The sequence below is a fragment of the Chelonoidis abingdonii genome, chromosome 4 (assembly GCF_003597395.2).
Source record: "Chelonoidis abingdonii isolate Lonesome George chromosome 4, CheloAbing_2.0, whole genome shotgun sequence".
Classification (NCBI taxonomy): domain Eukaryota; kingdom Metazoa; phylum Chordata; order Testudines; family Testudinidae; genus Chelonoidis; species Chelonoidis abingdonii.
Genome location: NC_133772.1, coordinates 132222826 through 132246943, shown reverse-complemented (window position 1 = coordinate 132246943; position 24118 = coordinate 132222826). Strand labels below are relative to the sequence as shown.

At 41.7% G+C, this 24118-nt stretch overlaps 1 protein-coding gene across 3 annotated transcripts in view; it reads right to left on the bottom strand.

Moving 5' to 3' along the window:
* Nucleotides 1-1112: 1112 nt before the first annotated feature.
* The window catches only part of TECPR2 (tectonin beta-propeller repeat containing 2), a 79800-nt gene continuing 56794 nt past the window's right edge, over nt 1113-24118 (bottom strand). For 2 of the 3 annotated variants that reach the window (XM_032777391.1, XM_032777393.1), the window contains exons 18-20: nt 4745-4886; nt 3688-3837; nt 1113-3370 (exon numbers count right to left, since the gene is read on the bottom strand). In XM_032777391.1, coding sequence (XP_032633282.1) covers nt 3213-3370; nt 3688-3837; nt 4745-4886 — 450 coding nt within the window. In that variant the 3' untranslated portion in view covers nt 1113-3212. Of the gene's footprint in view, nt 3371-3687; nt 3838-4744; nt 4887-19093; nt 19235-24118 lie in introns of those variants that run through there. The other variant, XR_004373321.2, reaches the window with a different exon arrangement.

Here is a 24118-nt window from a genome sequence, read left to right as displayed (position 1 = left end):
TCTTTGTGTCTTTCCTATGCGAGACCTTCATTTAATGTGCATATAAAACTTCTGTACATTAGCAAATAGAGTAGTATCATGATATCACAGTAGCAAATGATAAAAACATAGGAATGGCCATATGGATCAGACCAATGGTTCATCTAGCCCAGTATCCTGTCTTCCACCAGTGACCAGTGCCAGATGCTTCAGAGGGAATGAACAGGAGGGGACAATTGAGAGATCCTGTCATTTAGTCCCGGCATCTAACAGTCAGAGGCTTAGGGACACCCAGAGCATGGGATTGCTTCCCTGACTATCTTGGTTAGCAATTGATGGACTTATCCTCCCTGAACTTCATTCTTTTTTGAACGCAGTTACACTTATGGTCGTCACAAGAAGTTCCACAGGTTGACTCTGCATTGTGTGAATTACTACTTTGTTTGTTTTAAACCTGTTGCCTATTATTTTAATTGGGTGATCCTGTCTGTCGATTACCTGTTACAGAAGGACAAGATCAAAGGCCTGAGCTATATAAAGAAATGGGTGATCAGCCCACCCTGTGTTTTCATTCTGAATTTAAGGCAGATAAACTTGTAACCACAGGAAAAATGCAGTTGTTGGTTTTGAAGGTGCACTTCAGTCCCTCCTATTCTCTCCCTGTAGCACATAATAGTCTAGTCTCCTGTAGACTGTAATACTTTGGCCACATTTTGGCTTTTGGATTTAGTGTGCGGGCGCTGGGTGATGTCCTCTGATACTAGATCATCTAGTTCAGACTAGATGATCTAGTGGTCCCTTCTAGCCTTAAACTCCAGGACTCTGACTCAGGACTAAAACCTACAGAGCCCTATGTTGAAGTTGGGGGTGACCTGTTTGCAATAAGGTAATAATATTTCTTACACTGGGGATGTCTTATGTACGCATGCACTTTGATGCATGCGTATGATGCTCTGAAAATCAAAATTGTGTTCTTTAATGTTCCCAGTCCTCATCATAGCGTCTGGCGCTTCTGGCCATTGCTGGGTGGTATTTCATATGTATGTTTCTCCAGCACCAAGAGGAGCTCCCAGGATGAACAGACTCCCTTTTCTGTTTGGCAATCATAATAATTGAGGCTCTGAACAAAGTAGTTTGAAAAAAGTCTAGTTTATTGGACTCTCTCTCAAAGCACAACAAAAATAAAAGAAAAATCAAAAGTACTGAAATAAAGGAAAGTAAGGACGTTAAAAGGGTTTCAAATTATTACCTGGGTTTAGGTTTAATCAAATTACACTAAGTCCCACCAATTTAGAAAGGCTTTCAACACCAGTTAATATTAATGAACAAAGCAAAGTACAGTATTATGCAGTGTACAAACAGCTAGCAAGCTCGAGCCATTACCAAGACGACTTTTAAAAGTGTAATAAAAAAAAGTGTCAGTATTAAATAACACCGTTGTATCTGTGCATCTGGTCCTTGACAGGGAGTGGGGAAGATGTCTTGTCCCTCCTCTGAACTGGCTGACTTGGGAGCTGCCACAAGATACTTTTAAACTGCATTTCCACTTGCCAAGGGGTTCTCAAAACACCCTGCCATGTTTGTATAAAACAAACTGGGTAACTTCAGAAGCTGAATCCATTAGAGTGCGGTGCCAGGAAGACTAAAAAAAGAAACTCTGTGGCAGTCTCCATATACAGATGAGAGAGAAATCAAAACAGATCAGCTGTCAAAAGGAAACAAACCTGACCTCTCCCCTATCACCACAGATTTAAAAATCAGACAGAACCAAGTGAATAATACACATCCTATATTTAAAATAGAAAGAGATCCAAGTTAGTTCTCTCTCTACAGTCAGATTTACATTTAAACCTTTCACTGTGTCTATTCCAAACCAAGCACAGAACGTGCAAGAGCTATTTTGAAAGAGCAGAGATTAAAAGGAAATGTCTTTCTATGCATTGACTCCTAGGTTCTCCATACTGAATTCTCTCTCCACTTTTTCCTCATCTCCTCCTCAAGCTGGCTCTTTTACAGCATTGGTTAGCAGCTGTTTAAACATTTTGATGATGTATGAGTTTAGAATGAACACAAAAAATATTCTTCCGCTTACATCAGTGAACTCAAGTTCTTTTCATCTACAATTCTAGTCTTTAAAAATGAGGTATCCTTTAGAGAACATTTAGGACATAAAGAAAAATAAACAGCACTGATTAATTTATTCAGGATATTGACCAGTTCATTAAATACCTCTGCTGCAACATTTGTTAAGACACTTTAAAATTTAGCTAATGTAGCTAAAAATCACAATATTGTTAAGCACCTCCCCACAACATCACAAACTTTTTATGGGTGATAGAATTATTTATATATATATAAATAATTAATTCTATCAATTGCCATATTTTTTAAACTGTCTGAATTTAGTACTTTAAAAAAAATGAGTCTAGTCCATAAAGCACTGGCTACAGGCACAAATACAGTGCATCAGGTACCAAGAAAGCTGCCTCACACAATCCTGCCAATATACCAGAAACTTTGGTGCTATTCCAGCCCTGAGCCTCATGGAGCAGTCAGTCAGTTTCTTGATGGTATGTGGGATGGACAAATATCCACCTGAGATTACGGTAATTTCAAACTTCTCATCTGTGAATGAAACCAGTTATCGAACCCAAATGTCCAGAGATGGGAGGTCATTGAAGCATTGGAGATTTTGAAATGAAAATGGTCCAAACAATATTCATTTTGACACCCGTGCTGTAGAATATGTTTTTAGTCCCTATTGGGATCATCTTAAATTGGTACGACACGACAGACAGACGGCATTTCTCTAACTAGAGTTTCAAGTACAGAAAGAAATTGAGAAATATTTAATGTTTCTGCTATTGAGAAATATTTAATGCAACAGAAAGCCTTCTCAAAAGAAGAAGTACACATATATTAGTGTGCATGCTGTTGTAAAATATTCACTTTCATTGCTAATAAGGTTAACAGAGTTATATTTCCAAATGAGCTGCTAGGGTAATACAATTGAACAATTTCAGTATGCCACACTTACTGTCTCCCAAGAAATACTGGAAAAAACATATGAATGCACAGTTTGGGGGTTATTTGGCAGGTCAGTTGTTTAGTTAAAGTGCTAATATTGCATTTTAAATACAAGTGGCTTTAAACCCCAACATTTTCTATGCATGTTACTGGAAATAAAAGCATTGCTTTCTCGTTATTCCACTGCCTCACATGCTTGAGTGCCTTCATATCACTTCCCATTCATCTTCAAAATCATCGGGATGAAGCAAAACAGAAGTGTCACTACTTTTTTGTAAGCTGTGAGAGTGACTGAATGTTTTCGTGAGACGCTGAAGAAGATATCCTGAAGAACCAATTGCCCACAGTTCATCTAAAGGGGTCACTGCCAAGCAAAAGTTATCCAGATTTTAATCAAAGCAGTATGTTCCAGTTGCAAACACTCAAAAAGCAGCTTATATTTCACTAAATTTTTCTAACTAGACCCAAGAAAAATTTTTTTGGAGGTGCAGTGGGGTGAGGGGGGAGAGATTATAAAAACTAAATTGATGAAAGAGTCATGGTCAAATAACAAAACAGCAGCATTTAAAAATAGTATTTCTTTTTCTAATAATCAATTTGAGCAGCATCAGGTAGAACACACGCTAGTTATCATAAGATCAGTCAGTGAAGGTTTCAGCTCATCATGCAAAACTGACTTGCCTGTTAAACAAGACACACTCCCTGGAATCTTCTTCCAGTAGTCTCCTGCTGGGTTTTTGTCAGTAATGCCATACCGACGTGCTACATCTCCATTTGGACAGCATGCCCAAACAGTTCTTGTACTTATAGCCAGCTGACATGCCTGCAACCCTAAATGGAAACACATGAAGGAAATAATAACTAAATGCTTTCTTCTTAAACTGTATGTAACATAGGTTCATATAAAGGTACCAAGCCTGTCAAGTTTTCCACATTTCTTTCTTGACTATCCCTTTGACTTTAAGATGGTTGCTCAAGCATGAGGGCAGAATTTGGACTTAAGATGGACAGGATAACTCCACAATATTAAGACAGTGGGAATAATCTTACATTTATTTAACACCTTTTAGCCAAACTGAGCTCAAAAGGATTGTGCAGACTAACTTGTGCTCTCTGCAGTCATTTCTGGCGTGGAATGTGGGAACTTTTTAAAAGCACACAGCAACACTATTCAGCCATTCAGAACAGGGGGTCAGGAAGACTACTGTATCCAACTTCAACCAAACTTTTTGGAAGGCAGATGGAATTTGTCCATGACAAGGGGATTAATACATGTAGATCTGAAAAATGAGATTAAGTTTTTAAATAATCACATGGAGGCAGGACCCTGGTTTTTATCACATTCAAAGACAGAACTTCCAGGCGCATAGCAGGCCCAGACACCTTGCTGAGCACTGCTTTAGTACCAACTCAGAGGGAAGAGTGCACCACCAGCACCACTGATTGCGACAACTTGGAAATGGTGCGGTGCAGCCTGTTCTACAATGGAAACACTTCCAGAATCTGAAATTTCTCATCAAGGGGCACTTACAATGTTTAGTGAAAGTGAGACCATGTTTAAAGAGAGACATACTCAAGTCAAGATAAGGATTATCTGGTAACCAAATAAGTCCTGTTAATTACAACAAAACTAGCACGCTTGGCATTGGAACAGCTCACTAACAAAAAACAGAATTAAAGTGTTTCAGGGATTGAATGTGTGAGAGGAAGCACATAGGAATATTATCATTATTTTTACCTGGTACATGTTCCCAGTCAGTGCCTACTGGCATTTCTTCCGTAATTCCTATTCGTACGTGGACATTCCATTTGCTATCAATTGCCCATAGGATCTGATCATTTGGACTTGAATGAACACTGACCAAGTTTATTCCCACTGGCTAGAAACAAAAACAGTACTTAAAGTCTCAGCCAGTACAACATTTAAAACAGATCAATTCACTCTCTTACAGATATCTGCTATAGAAGTAATAAAATGTCAGACTACAGACAAAAACAAAACAAAAAATCACCCCAAACCCTGACAGTTTTGCAAATACAGACCACATTGCATAGTTACCATGTAAAATGTAATGTTTCCTCTAAGTTAACATGTTAAGGTTGCAAAAAAGGAAATAATCTGGGCCGGCATAAATTGATGCTACTTTGTTTTCAAAATCTAATTGTTTTATTAATTAAAAATGCATATTTTAATTTGCAACATCCAAGTTCAGTAATTGCAAACCTAAAATTTTATTGTTCCAATGTTCATATAAGCAAATCAGTCAGTGTTGCAACTGGGATAGGGCGAGATTAAAAATGATTTGTAAATTCAGTAGAAACCTTCCTATGCAAAGCAACAGATGCACCAATTCATTATTTTCTTACTGCCTTCTCAAATTCTCCTAGCATATTTACATCTTGACCTGGACATTTTTAAAGAGTCCAACTGTCTCAGATTTGGGACCATTTGGTGACTTGCCTCCACTGTTCCCACCCTCACTATTAGTGAGGGGGTCTGGCTTTGCAGGTTATGTCTACACGGCGAGCGAGGGGTGTGATTTGACACATACTCATGCTAGCTAAATAGCAGAAGAGGTGCAGGATGAGCCATACCAAGTACAAACTCACCAGCTTCAGGCAGGTATGTACTTGGCTACCCTGCTACTGCAGCTACATGGCTATTTATACTTGAGATAGCACAAGTATGCATACACAAGCAGAGGAATCACACCCCTAGCTCGTAGTCCAGATGCAGCTGCAGATACATCTTCTTAGGTCTGGATCACCCACATTTTCACTAGAATATCTGAAATCCTAGTTTCTTGGAAGTCCAAGTGAAACATTTATCTTACTCTATTCCCAGGCACCAGTCTTTATTCAGTGAAGACTCTCACTGAACTCTGGGGAGCTTTCAATGAGCGGGGGGGGGGAGGGGGGGAAACTTATCTACCCTTCAAAACCAAATGTTTCTGACCAGAATGTTTGTTGTGTGTTATATAAGGAGTTGTTTCGTAGCAAGGTAAGAGTCTGGAAGCTTAGCAAATGCAAATATAATCTGAAAAAAACTGCATATCAGAGCAAAAACAATGCTTCCCTCTAAATGAAGTTTAGGAGGGCTCCACTGAACGACAGGCAGATACAGTTTTAAAAAGGTCAACATCTTACAAGGAAATGAGGTATTTACGATCATGTATTTACAATCATTTGTAAGCACCTAGAGTCTAACAGAGTAAGTAGTAATAGTCAACAAGGATTTGTTGAGAACATATAATGCGACACCAATCTTATTTCCTTCTTTGATAGGTTTACTGGCCTAGCGGATGGGGGAAAAAAGATGTAAGATGTGATATAACTTGATTTTAGTAAGCCTTTTGACCCAGTCTCATGTGACAGTCTCATCAGAAAATGAGGCATATGTGGTCTACATTATATTACTATGAAGTGGGTGCACAACTAGTTGAAAGATCATCATAACAGAGTATATCTATCAATGGTTTGTTGTCAAACTGGGAGGATGTATCACTTGGGATTCTGCAGGAGTCTGTCCTGGATCCAATACTAGTCAATATTTTCATTAATTACTTGGATAAAGGAATGGAGAGTGTGCTTATAAAATTTGTAAATGATACCAAGCTAGGAGGAGTTGTAAGCATTTTGGAGGACAGGATTAGAATTCAAAATAACCTTAACAAGTAGGACAATTGGTATGAAATCAAAATGATGAAATTCAGTAAGGACAAGCATAAAGTACTACATGGAGGAAGAGAAAAAAAACAAACCAAATGCTCAACCACCAAATGGGGAATAACTGGCTAGGCAGTAGTACTACTGAAAATAATCTGGGGGTTGTAGCAGGTCATAAACTGAATATGAGTAAACACGATACAGTTGCAAAAAAGGCTAATATTCTGGAGTATATTAACAGGAGTATCATATGTAGGAGACAGGAGATAATTATCCCACTCTACTCAGCACTGGCAAGGCCTCAACTGGGATACTGTGTCCAGTTCTAAGCACCACAGTTTAAGAAAGATGTTCCCAAATTGGAGAGAGTCCAGAGGAGAGCAACAAAAATGATAAAAGGTTTAGAAAACTTGACCTAAAAGTAAAGATTTAAAAAAAACGGGCATGTTAGTTTTGAGAAAATATGACTCAAGGGGAGGGAGAACACCTGATAGCCCTTAACATATTTGAAGATGATTGTCATAAAGATCAATTGTTCTCAATGTCTACTGAAGGTAGGACAAATAGTATTGGCCTTTATCCGAAGCAAGGGTGATTTACAAAGGTAAGATATTAGAGGGGAAAAAAAAAAAAAACTATAAAAGGAGTTAAGCTCTGAAATAGGTTTCCACAGGAGGCTGTAGAATCCCCATCATTGGAGGTTTTTAAGAACAGGTTAAACTAAGTCCACCCCTGAAAGGTGCAAGCATTCTTGGCCCTGCCTTAACATAGGGAGTTGGATTACAATGACCTTCCAAGGGTCCAGCCCAGTGATTCTATGTTGTCACATATGTGCTGGGTTGCATTGTCAATGTGAGATACACAGTTGCAAGCATCTCTGCAGGTACCTAATTTAGGAGCACACACATACATGCACAAGTCTACACATAATCCTGTGCCAAACTGAGCTGGTGCACATGCGGACTTGCCTGCTTTGCATTTAACTTTAAAATTCTGGCCCAATGTCTGTCTGGCCCTCTTTCTGATCCGCCCTCCCCCACTTTTCCTTTTCAGGCTGCCTTCACAGCATTTTCTAAACCAGCTCTGCTTTTTATCCCTATAAAGACCATCTCAAAATGCCTACTATAATATCTGCTTTTTGTGACATGCTTTTCATGTAGGCTAAACAGCCAGGAAAGATCAGGCCTACACAAAAGCATATTCCTTCTCCACTAGCTGGGAACTTGGCCTTTGCAATCTTTATCTCCTAGGAGATATACAGGAGAGGCGGAAGGCAGGTCTCATGCAACATTTCATCTACCAAAGAAAGTCTATGGCATTTCAGGAACTTAAATCAAGCTTTTTTCACTGTAAGTGACTCATCAGCATGGACATACCATCAACTTTACCATGACATTTTTCACACCTACATAAAGTTTGTAGATGACACGAAGCTGGGGGGTATTGCTAACACGGAGAAGGACCAGGATACTATTCAGGAAGATCTGGACCACCTTGTAAACTGGAGTAATAGTAATAGGATGAAATATAATAGTGAAAAGTGCAAGGTCATGCACTTAGGGATTAATAATAAGAATTTTAGATATACGTTGGGGACGCATCAGTTGAAGTGACAGGGAGAAGGACCTTGGGGGTATTGGTTGATAGCAGGATGACTATGAGCCGCCAATGTGATACGGCTGTTAAAAAGCAAATGCGGTTTTAGATGCATCGGCGAGGTATTTCCAGCAAGGAAAGGAGGTGTTAGTGCCGTTATATATGGCGCTTGTGAGACCCCACCTGGAATATTGTGTGCAGTTCTGGTGTCCCATGTTTAAGAAGGATGAATTCAAACTGGAACGGTTCAGAGACGGGCTACTAGGATGATCGAGGAATGGAAAATCTGCCTTATGAAAGGAGACTCAAAGAGCTTGGCTTGTTTAGCCTGGCCAAAAGAAGGCTCCGAGGGGATATGCTTGCTCTATATAAATATATCAGGGGATTAACGTTAGGGAGGGAGAGGAATTATTAAGTTAGTACTAATGTAGGCACAGAGACGAATGGGTACAAACTGGATATTAGGAAGTTTAGACTTGAAATTAGACGAAGGTTTCTAACCATTAGGGAGTGAAGTTCTGGAACGGCCTTCCGAGGGAAGTAGTGGGGGCAAAGACTTATTGGCTTTAAGATTAAGCTTGATAAGTATATGGAGGGATTGTATGATGGGATAGTTTAATTGGCAACTGTTCTGGATATCGGCAGATAGTCTGCTCAATGATCTGTGAGGGATGTTGGATGGGATGGGAACGGGTTACTGCAGAGAATTTCTTTCCTTGGTGCTAGCTGGTGAGTCTGCCCAATGCTCAGGGTTTAGCTGATCGCCATATTTGGGGTCGGAAGGAATTTCCTCCGGGCGGATTGGCAGAGGCCCTGGAGGTTTTTCGCTTCTCTGTAGCGTGGGGCATGGTCGCTTGCTGGTGATTCTCTGCAGCTTGAGTGCTTCAATCACAATTTTGAGGATTTCAAAACTCAGTCATGGTTAGGGGTTGTCTAAAGTGTGATGGGTAGGGTTTTGTGGCCTGCCTTGTGCAGGAGGTCAGACTAGATGATCATATTGGTCCCTTCTGACCTATGAGTCTATGAGTCTATTTGCTCTTAAATGCCCTTTAAACTATGCAGAGAAGAACAGTAAACACACCCTCTTATCCAGTCATCTGGTATTTTTAATATATATATTTCTAGAAGGCTTTGTATACTTTATACTTATGCTAAACTGTGAGCCACGCTCCCAGGGTACCTTGCTGTAACGCCAATATGCTAATAGGTGAACTCAACCTCTGGTCTGTGTATCTGTAGAATCTGTCAGAGAAGATGTACGCTGTGTTAAAGCTTGTCAGATATGATAAGTGTAATACGTATAGCTCGCAGAGTGTACTAAGGAAGAAGATGGATGATTTTGTTGGACACTTGACCAACATGCCTCTGTACCAACTTATGGCAGTGCAGAATATCTCCAATTTTGCTGACTTTTGGGTAAACTATGTTCAAAACAAGATAAGAAACTGGTAAGAACTGGTGCATAAGTCTCGGCTAATGTTTCATCAATCATAAATAACTCCTGTATAAATATAAATAGGCTTGAACTCAGACTTTTGAAAAGAGGGTCAAGTATGGCTTTTTTTCAAGTTGTGCTGTTCTAGGTTTGACTGATAAAGCTGAATGAGCCTGGATTATTTGACATCTCATCAGTAATCTAAATCAAACCCTAACAGTTAATTTTACCAATTTCATTCCTGGTGGAAATCTGAGTGCTTAGGTATGCACTTGGAGTGATGAGTGTCTGCCCTCCTAAGAACTTATCTTTCATACCTCCTATTACAGACCTGAAACATATGCTACACAACAGGGTTTTCCACAAAGTTAATTACACAACTGACCTCCCAAGTAACTCCTTATCATGGACTTTAAGAAAACAATTTAGAGAGTAGTAATGGAGATGTAAACTTTCTAGCACATCTTGTTAAACTTTCCATTGTGCTTAAGTGCAACAGAAAAAAAAAAAAATCAGACAAAAACATTATAAAAACCATGGCACTAACATGGCATTTGCCAACCATCACTGAGTTTGTGTTGCATCCTTTTGCCCATTCTATCTATTTAGGCAGTAAGCTCTTTGACACACCATTATGTTTGTGTAGTGTACCGCAAAATGGGACCCTGATCTCTGTTGCAAACTCTAGGCAGTATTGTAATACAAATAAATATCCCACAATCAGTCTCTCATACTTTGTGAACATGGGAGAGAAATTAGTTTCCTAACTATGAGACTAGTCAACCCTCCATGGGGATGGGGGAGGGGACACGCCTTTCCCCATTTCTTTCCCTCCTCTCCTCTTCCATCTTTCCCTTTTCTTTCAACTGTTCTTCTTTTCCGGTATTGTCTTCCTCTTCCCATGGCTAGTATCAATCTTTTTCTGCCTCCATTCCTTTCCAATATTTTACTGATATATTTACAATTTTTTTAGCCAACAGCCCGAGCCCTGCCGTCTGGGGCCGACAGCCCGAGCCCGGCCCATTTCTCCTGATTACCCGAATTTTTGATTATCCGATCCGGCTCTGGTCCCAATTAGATCAGGTAATCGGGGTTCTACTGTATATGTTTTTATTTTTTCCACAAAATATAAAAACTAAAAGATTCTCTTTAAAAATGTGAATTTGCATTTTTCCATGGCAGATGAATTTTGCGGATCCCTGATAAAGGTAACTAGATAGTGGTACAAGATTAGATGGTGTTCTTTTCCCATTACTACTAAGAAAAGTATCAGTGGAGGTATATAAATTGGTTTATGTTTCAAAGAGCAAAAACCTTGCAATTTTACACTGAAACCATCAGAGACAATTCTCCCTAACGTTTGCTCAACTTCTATTTGCGTTAATGGGATTTATACACACTTACCAATTGTAGAAGATGCCATATTTGTAACTTTTACTATGGTTTGGTATTTTTAAAAGTAGCATACAAGCCTCCCAACCTTCCTGATCAACAGCTGACATACCAAAAAACTTATTTATAGGCTTTTATGTGGTGCTCATCACTATAGTCTCCAAGTCCCTCACAAACACTAATTTAGCCTTATCACTCCTGTCAGGTAGGGGAGTATTGTCATTTTACAGCTGGGGGCAACTGAATCAAAGAAAAATTAATCTATTTCCCAAGATTGCAAAGGAAGTCTGTGTCTGAACCAGGGTCAAAACCCAGATTCTCCCAGCTCCCAATCTTGTGCCTTAATCACACCATTGCTGTGTCTTCACCTATTGGGACAGAGATCCTCCCACTCATCTAAGATATGGAGACTGAACACAGACGTGTGGTTTTCAACATTTAATCCAATGTTCCTATAAACAATGAATATTTGGTTTTCTGTCTCTGCCTACAAAATCATTTTTTGAAAGTAAATTTCTGTTCTGCTAGCATCTAAGTGCTTGGGAAAAATCAGAGCTGATTAAGCAGTTTATAAATACAAATAAATGAAAAAGGAAATACGTCAACTTCCAAACATCAGTTGTGAAACGACATCAAGAAATGACAAGACATAAAATAGATACAACAGAAATGTTTTTCACTAGCTCAGTAGTCCTTTCTAACTTGTAAACAATGATCCTATAGGAACAAGTGGCTTTGGGGGCATATTTTTGAGGTATACCTTCTGAGTAAGTTGAACATGCTGAAAGACAAGAATTGCTTCCTGGAAGAACAGTATGTATATCTCCTTTTCATAATGTACTGTTTTACCTTTATACAATACATTTGGCTAAGTTTGATTATTTGGTCAAACATTTTTCAAAATGAACCACAAGTGTAGTAATACGTGTAGCTAATCTGACAACAGTATGAATCTTCCTTCCATCTTCTACTCCTAACTCATAAATGTACCAGATTTCTAGAGTTTTTTGGCACCTAAGCTTTAAGAACTCCATATTACGTTAAACATCTTGAAAGGAGAATGGGCCAATCCTCTTGACCTCACCTATACCCATTTCAAACTTTAAGCTCCAAAATATATTTCTCTCACAAATATTTTAAGGTACAACATACGAGACCAAAAAAAAAAAAAAAAAGATAGCATGTAGTCAGCCCAAACCCAATTAATTGTACTCAAGCCGGTTATGCCTAAGTCTACGATGTTGGCATGGACATTACAAATTGTGAATTTAGATGAGGTCAGTGAAATCTTGGAAAAGACTGGAGGTGGGGGAGACTTGGACAGCAAACCCATCCCATACTCATGCTGCAGGGCAGCTCCCGTCCTGAGAGGCTGATCCCAGCTTTCCACATCTGCCCCTCTGTAGAGTGAGACAGAAAGGCAGACTGGCCAAATCTGAGTGGCACCCACACAGGAGCCACCACTGTAGGGTGAATGTGGGATGGGCTCTCCAACACCCACCTCCACTCCAGCCATTTCCAAGATTTCACAGGCTTTATTTGGGGCATTGAAAACCACACCACTGAGAAATGTATTTTCCTTGAGGAAATCCCTGAAGAAGTACATGGCTAATCTACAAAAAAGAGCAAAGCTACACGACTCCTGCCAGGAAAGCTAGTGCTTGCTCTCCAATCCCTGCCCACCCACCCCTCTGTGCCTTTTCATTTTTCCCCCTGCACTTCTGCTGTGAAGTTGACCCCTAAAAAAAAAAACAAAAACAAAAAAAAAACCTGTGCCAAAATAGTCATCTTCCTGCTCAACTAATCCAAAAGTTCTCTCTAAAGAATATTCAGTATAATATACTTCTCAATAAACACACCAAACAGAACATAGCGTGGAGTAGTGTAATGCTTTTATGGGCATAGCTTCTTTACTCGCAAAGGTAAGAGTTATATAAGTCATCCTAAAGGATTGCTAATGGAGTCCTTATCCCACCACATCTCATCGTGTATGTTAATGTTTTACAGAAGAGCCACTATGAATATTTTAGAGAGTTTTAAAATATTTTGCTGGATTCTAATTGAATCCTTTCACTTCCAGATGACCTTAAGGCTTGAGCGAAATAAAAGTGCTAAACGCAGGTATATGGTTGCAATAGAAATACTATTTGGATATGAAGTTGTTCTATTTAGTTTTAGTACTTGACTATCAAGGACCAATTTTCCAAAAGGTAGAGAGTACTTTGGCATGCAAACCCACATGCATAGTTTTGCATGCAGACCTACATCGGCACATACAATTACTAAAATTGCACCTCCAATTTGGGCACTAAATACCTACAAATCTATTTGCATGCCCAAATACCAGATTTGCGCCTACAATTACAGTAATTGGACTTTAAAATAAAGGAATTACAACACAAACTAGTTCATATGTGGACCTCAGTCCTCAGCATTTAAACTTCTGAACCTCAGTAAGATCACCTCCATAGTTTTGGAAGATATAGGACGCCTCATAGAAGAAAGGAAGGGATTTCTCAGAGAAGCAAGCACTCTAGATTCTAGTTTCAGTTCTGTTGTATGTGATAATGGTCATTATCAAGGCAGTTTTTAAAAAAGTGTTAATCCATGTTATTTAAACATTCTTAAGAGGTTTGTGCTGCAAATGCCACAATGGAGATGGTAAACAGAACCCTGCTAATTTTACAAGCCAACACAGTAGTTTCTCAGGCCAGGTCTACACTGCGACTTTAAATCGGTTTAATGGCCGATATACCGATTTAACGCTGCATCCGTTCACACGACGTCGTCATTAATATCGAGTTAAACGGCTCCTTAAATCGATTTCGGAACTCCTCCCAAACGAGAGGAGTAGCGCTAAATTCGATAGTGATAACTCGGATTAGGGTTCATGTGGACGGAAATCGACGTTATTGGCCTCCGGGCGGCATCCCAGAGTGCAGCACTGACCGCTCTGGACAGCAATCTGAACTCGGATGCAGCGGGCAGGTAAACAGGAAAAGCCCCGCGAACTTTTGAATTACATTTCCTGCTTGCCCAGCGTGGAGCTCTGATCAGCACGGCTGGCGATGCAGTTTGAAATCGAAAAAGAGCTCCAGCATAGACCGTACGGGAGATACTAGGTCTGATCGCTGTATGGGGAGACAAATCTGTTGTATCCAGCTCCGTTACAGAACACGAAATGCCAAAGCGTTTGAATAAAAAACTCCAGGATACACAGCGCTGTGTGACAAGCGTAACGGGAAGCCAGAGACTCAAATGGATGCTCATGAAGGGAGGGAGGGGGTACTGAGGACTCCAGCTATCCCACAGTCCACAGCAGTCTCTGAAAATTATTTGCATTCTTGGCTGAGCTCCCAATGTCTGTAGGTTCAAACACAGTGTCTGGCGTGGTTCAGGGAACAGCTCCTCAGTTTATTTCCCCCCACCACCACGTGAAAAAAAAAAGGGAAAGATTGCTGTGCTATGGCGTTTGCTCAATGCACTCCGCGAAAAAGGCGCCAAAGGGTTGTCTGCTGCCTTCACAAAGGGAGGGGTGAGGCTGTACCCAGCACCACCCGGGGCAGTGTTTTCTGCCCCATCAGGCACTGTGCTCTCAACACGGAAGTGGGAACTATGGGATAGCTGAGGAACAGCTACCCACAGTGCACCGCTCCTGAAATCGATGGTAGCTTTGGACCATGGACGCAAACAATCGATTTCGGGATCCCACTGTGGACGCGCTAAACCGATTTTATTAGATCTGTTTTGTAATATCGGTTTAAGCTAATTCGAAATAATCGTGCAGTGTAGACGTACCCGCACTCTCCAAACTCAACAAAGTAAATACAAGTGACCTTGAGAAGCCATTTATACAGACAGAGCAAAACTAGATACACCTCTTCCCCAATATAACGCAACCCGATATAATATGGATTTGGATACAACGCGATAAAGCAGCGCTCCGGGAGGGCGGGGCTGCGCCCTCCGGCGGATCAAAGCAAATTCGATATAACGCAGTTTCACCTATAACGCGGTAAGATTTTTTGGCTCCCGAGGACAGCGTTATATCGGAGTAGATGTGTATTCCATTAAAATCAAAGATTAGGGTTAGGGTCTTCTTTAAACAGCCACTGATCCAGGACTGAATATAGCTCTGAATACAAGACCAGCATAATTTCCATACTTGCTTTAACCTGATTCATATTTGAGAGGACAACCAGGAGAAGTCTTGGAGAGGGGTGTTTTTTGTTTTTGTTTGTTTGTTTTGGGGGGGAAGGGGCGATTAATTATTTTTTAAATCTCAGCTGCTTGAAAAACAGCTCACATGTTTGAGCACAAGTCCAAGTGAAGAAGCTGAGGCACCCCTCAGATGCACATTCTTGTTTAACTTTAAGCACATGAATAGCCCCATTGGTTTCAGCAGTACGGCTCACAAGCTTAAAGTGACAGTTATAAGTGTGTTTATAGTATTAGTGACATAGGGTTCGTCTACACTGCAAAAAACCTCACGGAAGCAAGTCTCTGAGCCTGTTAATTGAGACCAACACAGCTACACCACCACCACAGACAAGAAACTCTACTGTAATGCACAGGCACAGCAGGGCAGGTATAAGGTTTGTGTGCTGAACTTCCTGACTTTGGTGCAACAAGAAAAAAAAAAACTATGTTAAGATGACCAAAGGCTGAGATTTTAAAGATTAACACTGGGGAAAAAATTCCAGTGTAAAAAAAAAAAAAAAAAAGTACCATGTGTTTCTTTAAAGGTTCAGCACTCAATCAAATACTGCTGGACAGGTTTTCTTCAAACTGCCCCCCTAAAACCACCCACCAGCCAATCCATTTCCCCTTAAGCAAACAGTAAAATTTTTGAAATTACCCTTTGAACTAAAATGTTATACACCTTTGAAAACAGGACTTTATAGTGAACCTGCTCTCTCTCTCAACCACAGTTAAATGCATATAAAGATAGCTGAACAGCTATAGTAAATATTAACAATGTGTTCCACCTAGAACATTCATAATGCCAGATCTGGCCATTGCAGAATACAGGAAGTTGGTGAGTAAAAACCAGATCTTGATTAATCTTTCCTCACAAAAACAATGAACCAGGAACATCTGCACCCAAAGACAAGAATCTGTGTCTGTTATTACTAGTCCAGTCTGAAAACTACAAGCAAATGTTGCTCAAAAGACACTCTTGTTCTACAGGCTTTGTCCCTTTGGCCAGGTCTACACTGTGACTTTAAATCGGTTTAATGGCCGATATACCGATTTAACGCTGTATCCGTTCACACGACGTCGTCATTAATATCGAGTTAAACGGCTCCTTAAATCGATTTCGGAACTCCTCCCAAACGAGAGGAGTAGCGCTAAATTCGATAGTGATAACTCGGATTAGGGTTCATGTGGACGGAAATCGACGTTATTGGCCTCCGGGCGGCATCCCAGAGTGCAGCACTGACCGCTCTGGACAGCAATCTGAACTCGGATGCAGCGGGCAGGTAAACAGGAAAAGCCCTGCGAACTTTTGAATTACATTTCCTGCTTGCCCAGCGTGGAGCTCTGATCAGCACGGCTGGCGATGCAGTCTGAAATCGAAAAAGAGCTCCAGCATAGACCGTACGGGAGATACTAGGTCTGATCGCTGTATGGGGAGACAAATCTGTTGTATCCAGCTCCGTTACAGAACACGAAATGCCAAAGCGTTTGAATAAAAAACTCCAGGATACACAGCGCTGTGTGACAAGCGTAACGGGAAGCCAGAGACTCAAATGGACGCTCATGAAGGGAGGGAGGGGGTACTGAGGACTCCAGCTATCCCACAGTCCACAGCAGTCTCTGAAAATTATTTGCATTCTTGGCTGAGCTCCCAATGTCTGTAGGTTCAAACACAGTGTCTGGCGTGGTTCAGGGAACAGCTCCTCAGTTTATTCCCCCCCACTACCACGTGAAAAAAAAAAGGGAAAGATTGCTGTGCTATGGCGTTTGCTCAATGCACTCCGCGAAAAAGGCGCCAAAGGGTTGTCTGCTGCCTTCACAAAGGGAGGGGTGAGGCTGTACCCAGCACCACCCGGGGCAGTGTTTTCTGCCCCATCAGGCACTGTGCTCTCAACACGGAAGTGGGAACTATGGGATAGCTGAGGAACAGCTACCCACAGTGCACCGCTCCTGAAATCGATGGTAGCTTTGGACCATGGACGCAAACAATTGATTTCGGGATCCCACTGTGGACGCGCTAAACCGATTTTATTAGATCTGTTTTGTAATATCGGTTTAAGCTAATTCGAAATAATCGTGCAGTGTAGACGTACCCTTTGAAGGTTTCTCACTTCAGTACTGACTAGATCCAGTCCTTCTTGGCCTTTAAAACCAGATAAGCTTAAGCCTACTCTGAAAAGAGCAGCACTGACTCTCTCAAGCATCCAGAAACTGGTGCTTTAATTGAAAATCTTTGTGAATTAATTTATGCCAGGATGAATCATTTTATCTCTAAATCTCACATGAATAGTCTCTACTCAGCAAGTATTCCATCACACACCTAACTTTAAGCATGTGAGTAGTTCCACTCAAGTCAAGGCATGTATTTAAGTATCTTGTTCTAAACATTTTATAGAAAGCTGTGCCAGAGACAAGTTAGAAGTTGAAGATTATCTTTTCAGTTACTTAATCCTGTAAAGAGAATGGTTAAGGAATATTTTTTAAAAATAACAAGGCATAGATTTATCTGATGAAAAAAATTCATAGAATATATTGGTGAAAATATGTCAACAGATGAATGCACAAGTGCATTTCAAGAATCCTGATCTGAAGTAACAAGCAAATGGATATTTGAAGGAGGAATGGTCCCCTCCACTCCCAACTTTCATTTTTTAAAGATACTTATTAAAAATTACTACAATGAACATGCCTGTTAATTTCAAGGTAAACACTTGCTTTTTGGGCAAATAGCCTAAAGAGAAGAAAGTGAAAATACCAGTTTAAGAGGAATGTTTTTAAAAGTAACACAGAAAAACATCATCACCATGCACTGCAGTAATCTAGTCTCAGAGTCTTTAGGGTGTGGTGAAAACATTTTTGGTACCGATAAGAGTAGTTATCAAACACATAACAGGCTGCACGTATACTTCCTGCACCATGACTCTAGCAATATCTTAAACAAAAAATACTGGAAGGCTAGAATTCTTAGCAAAAGCAACTTAGAGTTTGTTAATATTGGCTTTCTTGACCGGTAGAAAGAGGAAAATATTGCGTCTCACTGGACAATGCACTCAGTTTGAAACAAAGACTTCAAACAGATTTATTTAAAGTGGTGTAAGAGAGTGAGTGTGCGCGCATGTGTATATGAATGATTGCCTGCTAATTAAAATACTTCAACTACAAAGATGGTTTCTGACAGAATAAAACGCTGATATTAAGGAAAAGCAAATACTTGAAACGAGACACTATGGAATTCTACATCAGCTGAATAAGCCTCTTTAGTGGGAGCCATGATATGCTGTATTTATCCAGTTTCATTTATCTATAACACGCGCTGACTAAAACACTCATGTGGAACATTGCCAAGTCATTGTTTGCCTTTTCTCTCCCTCCCTCCTGATTGAAAAAAGACAGTCCTCTAGGAAAATCCTCTCCTCCATCACTGCCTTGAATAGAACCCACGTGGCTAAAGAGGGCTGACACCGATTCCTCCAGAGGATATCTGGACTAGTCTGTATGTTAGTCAGACATGAGTTACAAGAGTGTACTACATCCCTAGCAGTATTCACAGCAGCACCAGAAAACATCTCTAGGATAGTCAGGCAAAATCTATTCATATTGCAAATGAAAACAAATGTTAGACTTGAGATAAACGCTTCTGTGCTCCACTGTAAATACCTTGAAGACTAAGAGGGATTCTAAACAAATGTAAGTCAGAATAAAAAATCACCTCCAACACAGAAATTGTTAAAAATGACAATACTGTAAGGTTCACTTCAGAAGAGCTCTTCCCAAAATTCCAATTAAAGTTCAGAGTACTCAGTAAAGGCATGACCCAAAGTTAGAGTCTGATATTGTGGAGTTCTCAGCACTGCCTGCTATGTGCTGAGCATTCTTAAGACCATTGAAATTAATGGCATGAGGTCACTCAGAGGTCACTCTGTTTCATGGGATGGGGCCCTGCATGACGGAAGAAGGGATAATTGGGCACAGACCAACATATTTACATGCTATATATTTAACCTTAGTCAGAGTATGGTTTTGTTTCTTTTTGTCCTCTTACATAAAAAAGGTCAAAATACCTGAGGATTAGTACCAGTGAGTCAATCATGTTTCTATTTCATCTGCAGAGAATAAGCAAGAACCAATACTAAAGAACCAGGAAGGTACATAAAAGAAATAGAATCAGACAATGTTATTTTGTTCTGCAAAAACTTTACAAAAACTGAACAGCCTTACCAGGTCACACCAATGGTTCATCTAGCCCAGTATCCTGTCTTCCAACAGTGGCCAGTGACAGATACTTCAGAGGGAATGAACAGACCTGAGCAACCACTGAGTGATCCATCCCCCTCTTGTCCAGTTCACGTTTCTGGCAGTCAGATGCTTTGGGACACCCAGAGCATGGAGTTTTGTCCCTGATCATCTTGGTAACTGCAATTGATGGACCTATCCTTCTTTAACTTATCCAATTCTTTTTTGAACTCTATACTTTTGGCCTTCACAGCATCCCCTAGCAATGAGTTCCACTGGTTGACTGTGCGTTGTATGAAGAAGCGCATCCTTATATTTATTTTAAGCCCACTGCCTATTAATTTCATTGGGTAACCTCTAGATCTTGGGTTACATGAAGGAGTAAACAGTCACTTTCTCCACACTATTTATGATTTTAGAGACCTCTATCATATTCCACTTTAGTCGTCTCTTTTCTAAGATGAGCAGTCTCAGCCCTGGTCTACACTACGAGTTTAGGTCGAATTTAGCAGCGTTACATCGATTTAACCCTGCACCTGCCCACACAAAGCCTTTTTTTTTTCCAACTTAAAAGGCTCTTAAAATCGCTTTCGGTACTCCTCCCCGACAAGGGGATTAGCACTGAAATCGACCTTGCCAGGTCAAATTTGGGGTAGTGTGGTTGCAATTCGATGATATTGGCCTCCAGGAGCTATCAGGAGTGCTCCATTGTGACCGCTCTGGACAGTGCTCTCAACTCCGATGCACTGGCCAGGTAGACAGGAAAAAGCCCGCGAACTTTTGAATCTCTTTTCCTGTTTGGCCAGCAAGGCGACCTGTGTGTGAGTGCAGATCTCATCAGCAGAGGTGACCATGATGGAGTCCCAGAATTGCAAAAGAGCTCCAGCATAGACTGAACAGGAGGTACAGGATCTGATTGCTGTATGGGAAGATGAATCCGTGCTATCAGAACTCCATTCCAAAAGACAAAATGCCCAAACATTTGAAAAAATCTTCAAGGGCATAAAGGACAGAGACTATAATAGAGACCTGCAGAAGTGCCACGTGAAACTTAAGGAACTCAGGGAAGCCTAACAAAAAAATAGAGAGGCAAACAGCCACTCCGGGTCAGAGCCCCAGACATGCCGCTTCTATGATGAGCTGCATGCCATTCTAGGAGGTGCAGCCACCACTACCCCAACCTTGTGCTTTGATTCCATCAATGGAGTAGTATGCAACAGGGATGCGGGTTTTGGGGATGAGGAGGAGGTTGAAGATAGCTCACAGAAGCAAGCAGAGAAACCGTTTTCCCCGACAGCCAGGAACTGGAGCCAGTCCCCCCGCCCCCGTGCCCATCCAAGGCTGCCTCCCGGACCCACCAGGTGGAAAAGGGACCTCTGGTGAGTGTACCTTTGTAAATATTATACATGGTTTAAAAGCAAGCGTGTTTAATGATTAATTTGCCCTGGCATTCGCGGCCAGTACGGCTACTGCAAAAGTCTGTTAACGTGTCTAAGGATGGAGCAGAAATCCTCCAGGGACATATCCATAAAGCTCTCCTTGATGTACTTCCAAAGCCTTTGTAAAAGGTTTCTGGGGAGGGCAGTCTTATTCCGTCCTCCATGGTAGGACACTTCACCATGCCAGGCCAGTAGCACATAGTCTGGAGTCATTGCATAACATAGCGTATGGGCCTGGTGTTTGCTGGCATTCAAACAACATCTGTTCTTTATCTCTCTGTGTTATTCTCAGGAGAGCGATATCATTCATGGTCACCTGGATGAAATAGGGTGATTTTATTAAGGGGACATTCAGAGGTGCCCATTCCTGCTGGGCTGTTTGCCTGTGGCTGAACAGAAATGTTCCCCACTGTTAGCCAGGCAGTGGGGGGTAGGGGTGATTAGATCATCCCAGAGAATCGGGATGGGTGTGTGTGTGTGTGTGGAGTTAGTTGGGTTTGTGCTGCATGTTAACCTGAAAACTGCAGCCCCTCCTTTTAAATTGCCAACCCATTTTAAATGCCCAACCCAACGGCTGCTTGGTATGGGAAACGAGGGCACTGCTGTTTGAAACCATTCCCACATGTTATGAAGGTTAAAGAAACCAAAAGACTGTGTCTTACCATGGCTGCCTGCAAGCCAAATTCTGTTGCCCAGCCCTGCATGTGTGATCTCTCACACCAAACCATCATACCCTCAGTAAGAGGCAAAATGCGACTTTGTACCGAAAACATATGTGCTATGTAATGTTAACAGCAAGGTTTACCATGAAAAAGTCTACCCATTGTTCTCTAAAATGTTTCTTTTTAACTACCACTTTTTTTTTTTTTTTTTAAACTTCACCAGCTGCAAATGTTTCAACGCTCACACTATCTTCTCCGTCCTAGAGGCTAGCGAAGATTAGAAGGCGAAAAAAAATGCACTCGCGATGAAATGTTCTTTGAGCTCATGCAGTCCTCCCACACTGAAAGAGCACAGCAGAATGCATGGAGGCAGACAATGTCAGAGTCCAGGAAAGCACAATATGAACGTGAGGACAGGTGGTGGGCTGAAGATGATAGGTAGTGTCAGCTTGCTGACAGAAGGCAAGAGGCAACGGTAAGGCTACTGGAGGAACAAACTGATATGCTCCGGCCTATGGCTGAGGTTCAGGAAAGACAGCATGAGCACAGACCATCGCTACAGCCCCTGTGTAACCAACTGCTCTCCTCCCCAAGTTCCACAGTCTCCTCACCCAGATGCCCAAGAATGGGGTGAGGGAGCCTCCGGGCACCCAACCATTTCATTCCAGAGGACTGCCCAAGCAACAGAAAGCTGGCATTCAATAAGTTTTAAAGTGCAGTGTGGCCTTGTCCTTCCCTCCTCCCCCACCCCACCTGGTGCTTCCTTCCTCACCCACCCCTCCCAGGCCACCTTGGCAGTTATCCCTCTATTTGTGTGATGAATTAATAAAGAATGCATGAATGTGAAGCAACAATGACTGTTGCCTCTGCAAACAGTGACTGAAGCGGGGTGCTGAGGGTGGTTAGCTTACAAGGAAGTAGAGTGAACCAACGGCGGATGGGGGGTCATCAAGGAGAAACAAACAGTACTTTCGCACCATAGTGTGGCCAGTCATGAAACTGGTTTTCAAAGTTTCTCTGATACACACCATGCCCTCCTGTACTCTGCTAAGCACCCTCGTGTCTGGCTGTGCATAATCAGCAGCCAGGAGATTTGCCTCAATCTCCCACCCTGCCATGAATGTCTCCCCCTTCCTCTCAGAGATATTGTGAAGCGCACAGCAAACGGTAATAACAATGGGAATACTGGTTTCGCTGAGGTCTATCCGAGTCAGTAAACTGCACCGGGGGCTTTTAAACGTCCGAATGCACATTCTACCACCATTCTGCACTTGCTCAGTCTATAGTTGAACAGCTCCTGACTACTGTCCAGGCTGCCTGTACGACTTCATGAGCCATGGCATTAAGGGGTAGGCTGGGTCCCCAAGGATAACTATGGGGATGTTGAAATGCTTAACGGTTATTTTCTGGCCTGGGAAGAAAGTTCCTTGCCGCAGCTTTTGAAACAGAGCAGAGTTCCAAAAGATGCAAGTGTCATGTATCTTTCCCGGCCATCCCATGTTGATGTTGGTGAAATGTCCCTTGTGATCCACCAGTGTTTGCAGCACTATTCAAAAAGTACCCCTTGCAGTTTATGAACTTGCAGCCTTGGTACTCCGGTGCCAAGATAGGGATATGGGTTCTGTCTATCATCCCACACAAGTCAGGGAATCCCACTGCAGCAAAGCCATCCACTATGACCTGCACATTTCCCAGAGTCACTACCCTTGATGGCAGCAGCTCTTTGATTGCGTTGGCTACTTGGATCACAGTAGATTTGCTCACTCCAAATTGATGCCCAAGTGACCGTTAGCTGTCTGGTGTTGCAAGCTTCCACAGGGCTATCGCCACTCGCTTCTCAACTGTAAGGGCTGCTCTCATCTTGGTATTTTTGCACTCCAGTGCAGGGGAAAGCAAGTCAAAGTTCCATGAAAGTGCCCTTACGTATGAGAAAGTTTCGCATTGCACTGGGAATTGTCCCAGACATGCAACATTATGCGGTCCCACAAGTCTGTGCTTGTTTCCCGGGCCCAGAATTGGCGTTCCATGGCATGAACCTGCCCCATTAACACCATGGTCTCAAAAGTGCCGGGGCCCGTACTTTGAGAGCAGTCTGTGTCCATGTCCTCATCACTGCACTGCCGTCACCTCCTCGCTTTTGCAGGTTCTGGTTCTGGTTCTGCATATACTGCAGGATAATGTGCGTGGTGTTTACAGTGCTCACAATTGCCGCGGTGATCTGAGCAGGCTCCATGCTTGCCGTGATATGGCGTCTGCACTGAAAAAGGCGTGAAACGATGGTCTGCCCTTGCTCTGACAGATGGAGGGGCGACTGACAATATGGCTTAATGCAAACCTGCCCACCCCCTTTATTGATTTTAATTCCCTATAAGCCAACCTTACAGGGTTGGCTTATAGGGAATTAAAATCAATAAAGGGGGTGGGCGGGTTTGCATTAAGGAGAAACACACAACTGTCACACAGAATGGCTCCCTCTAGGATTGAACTCA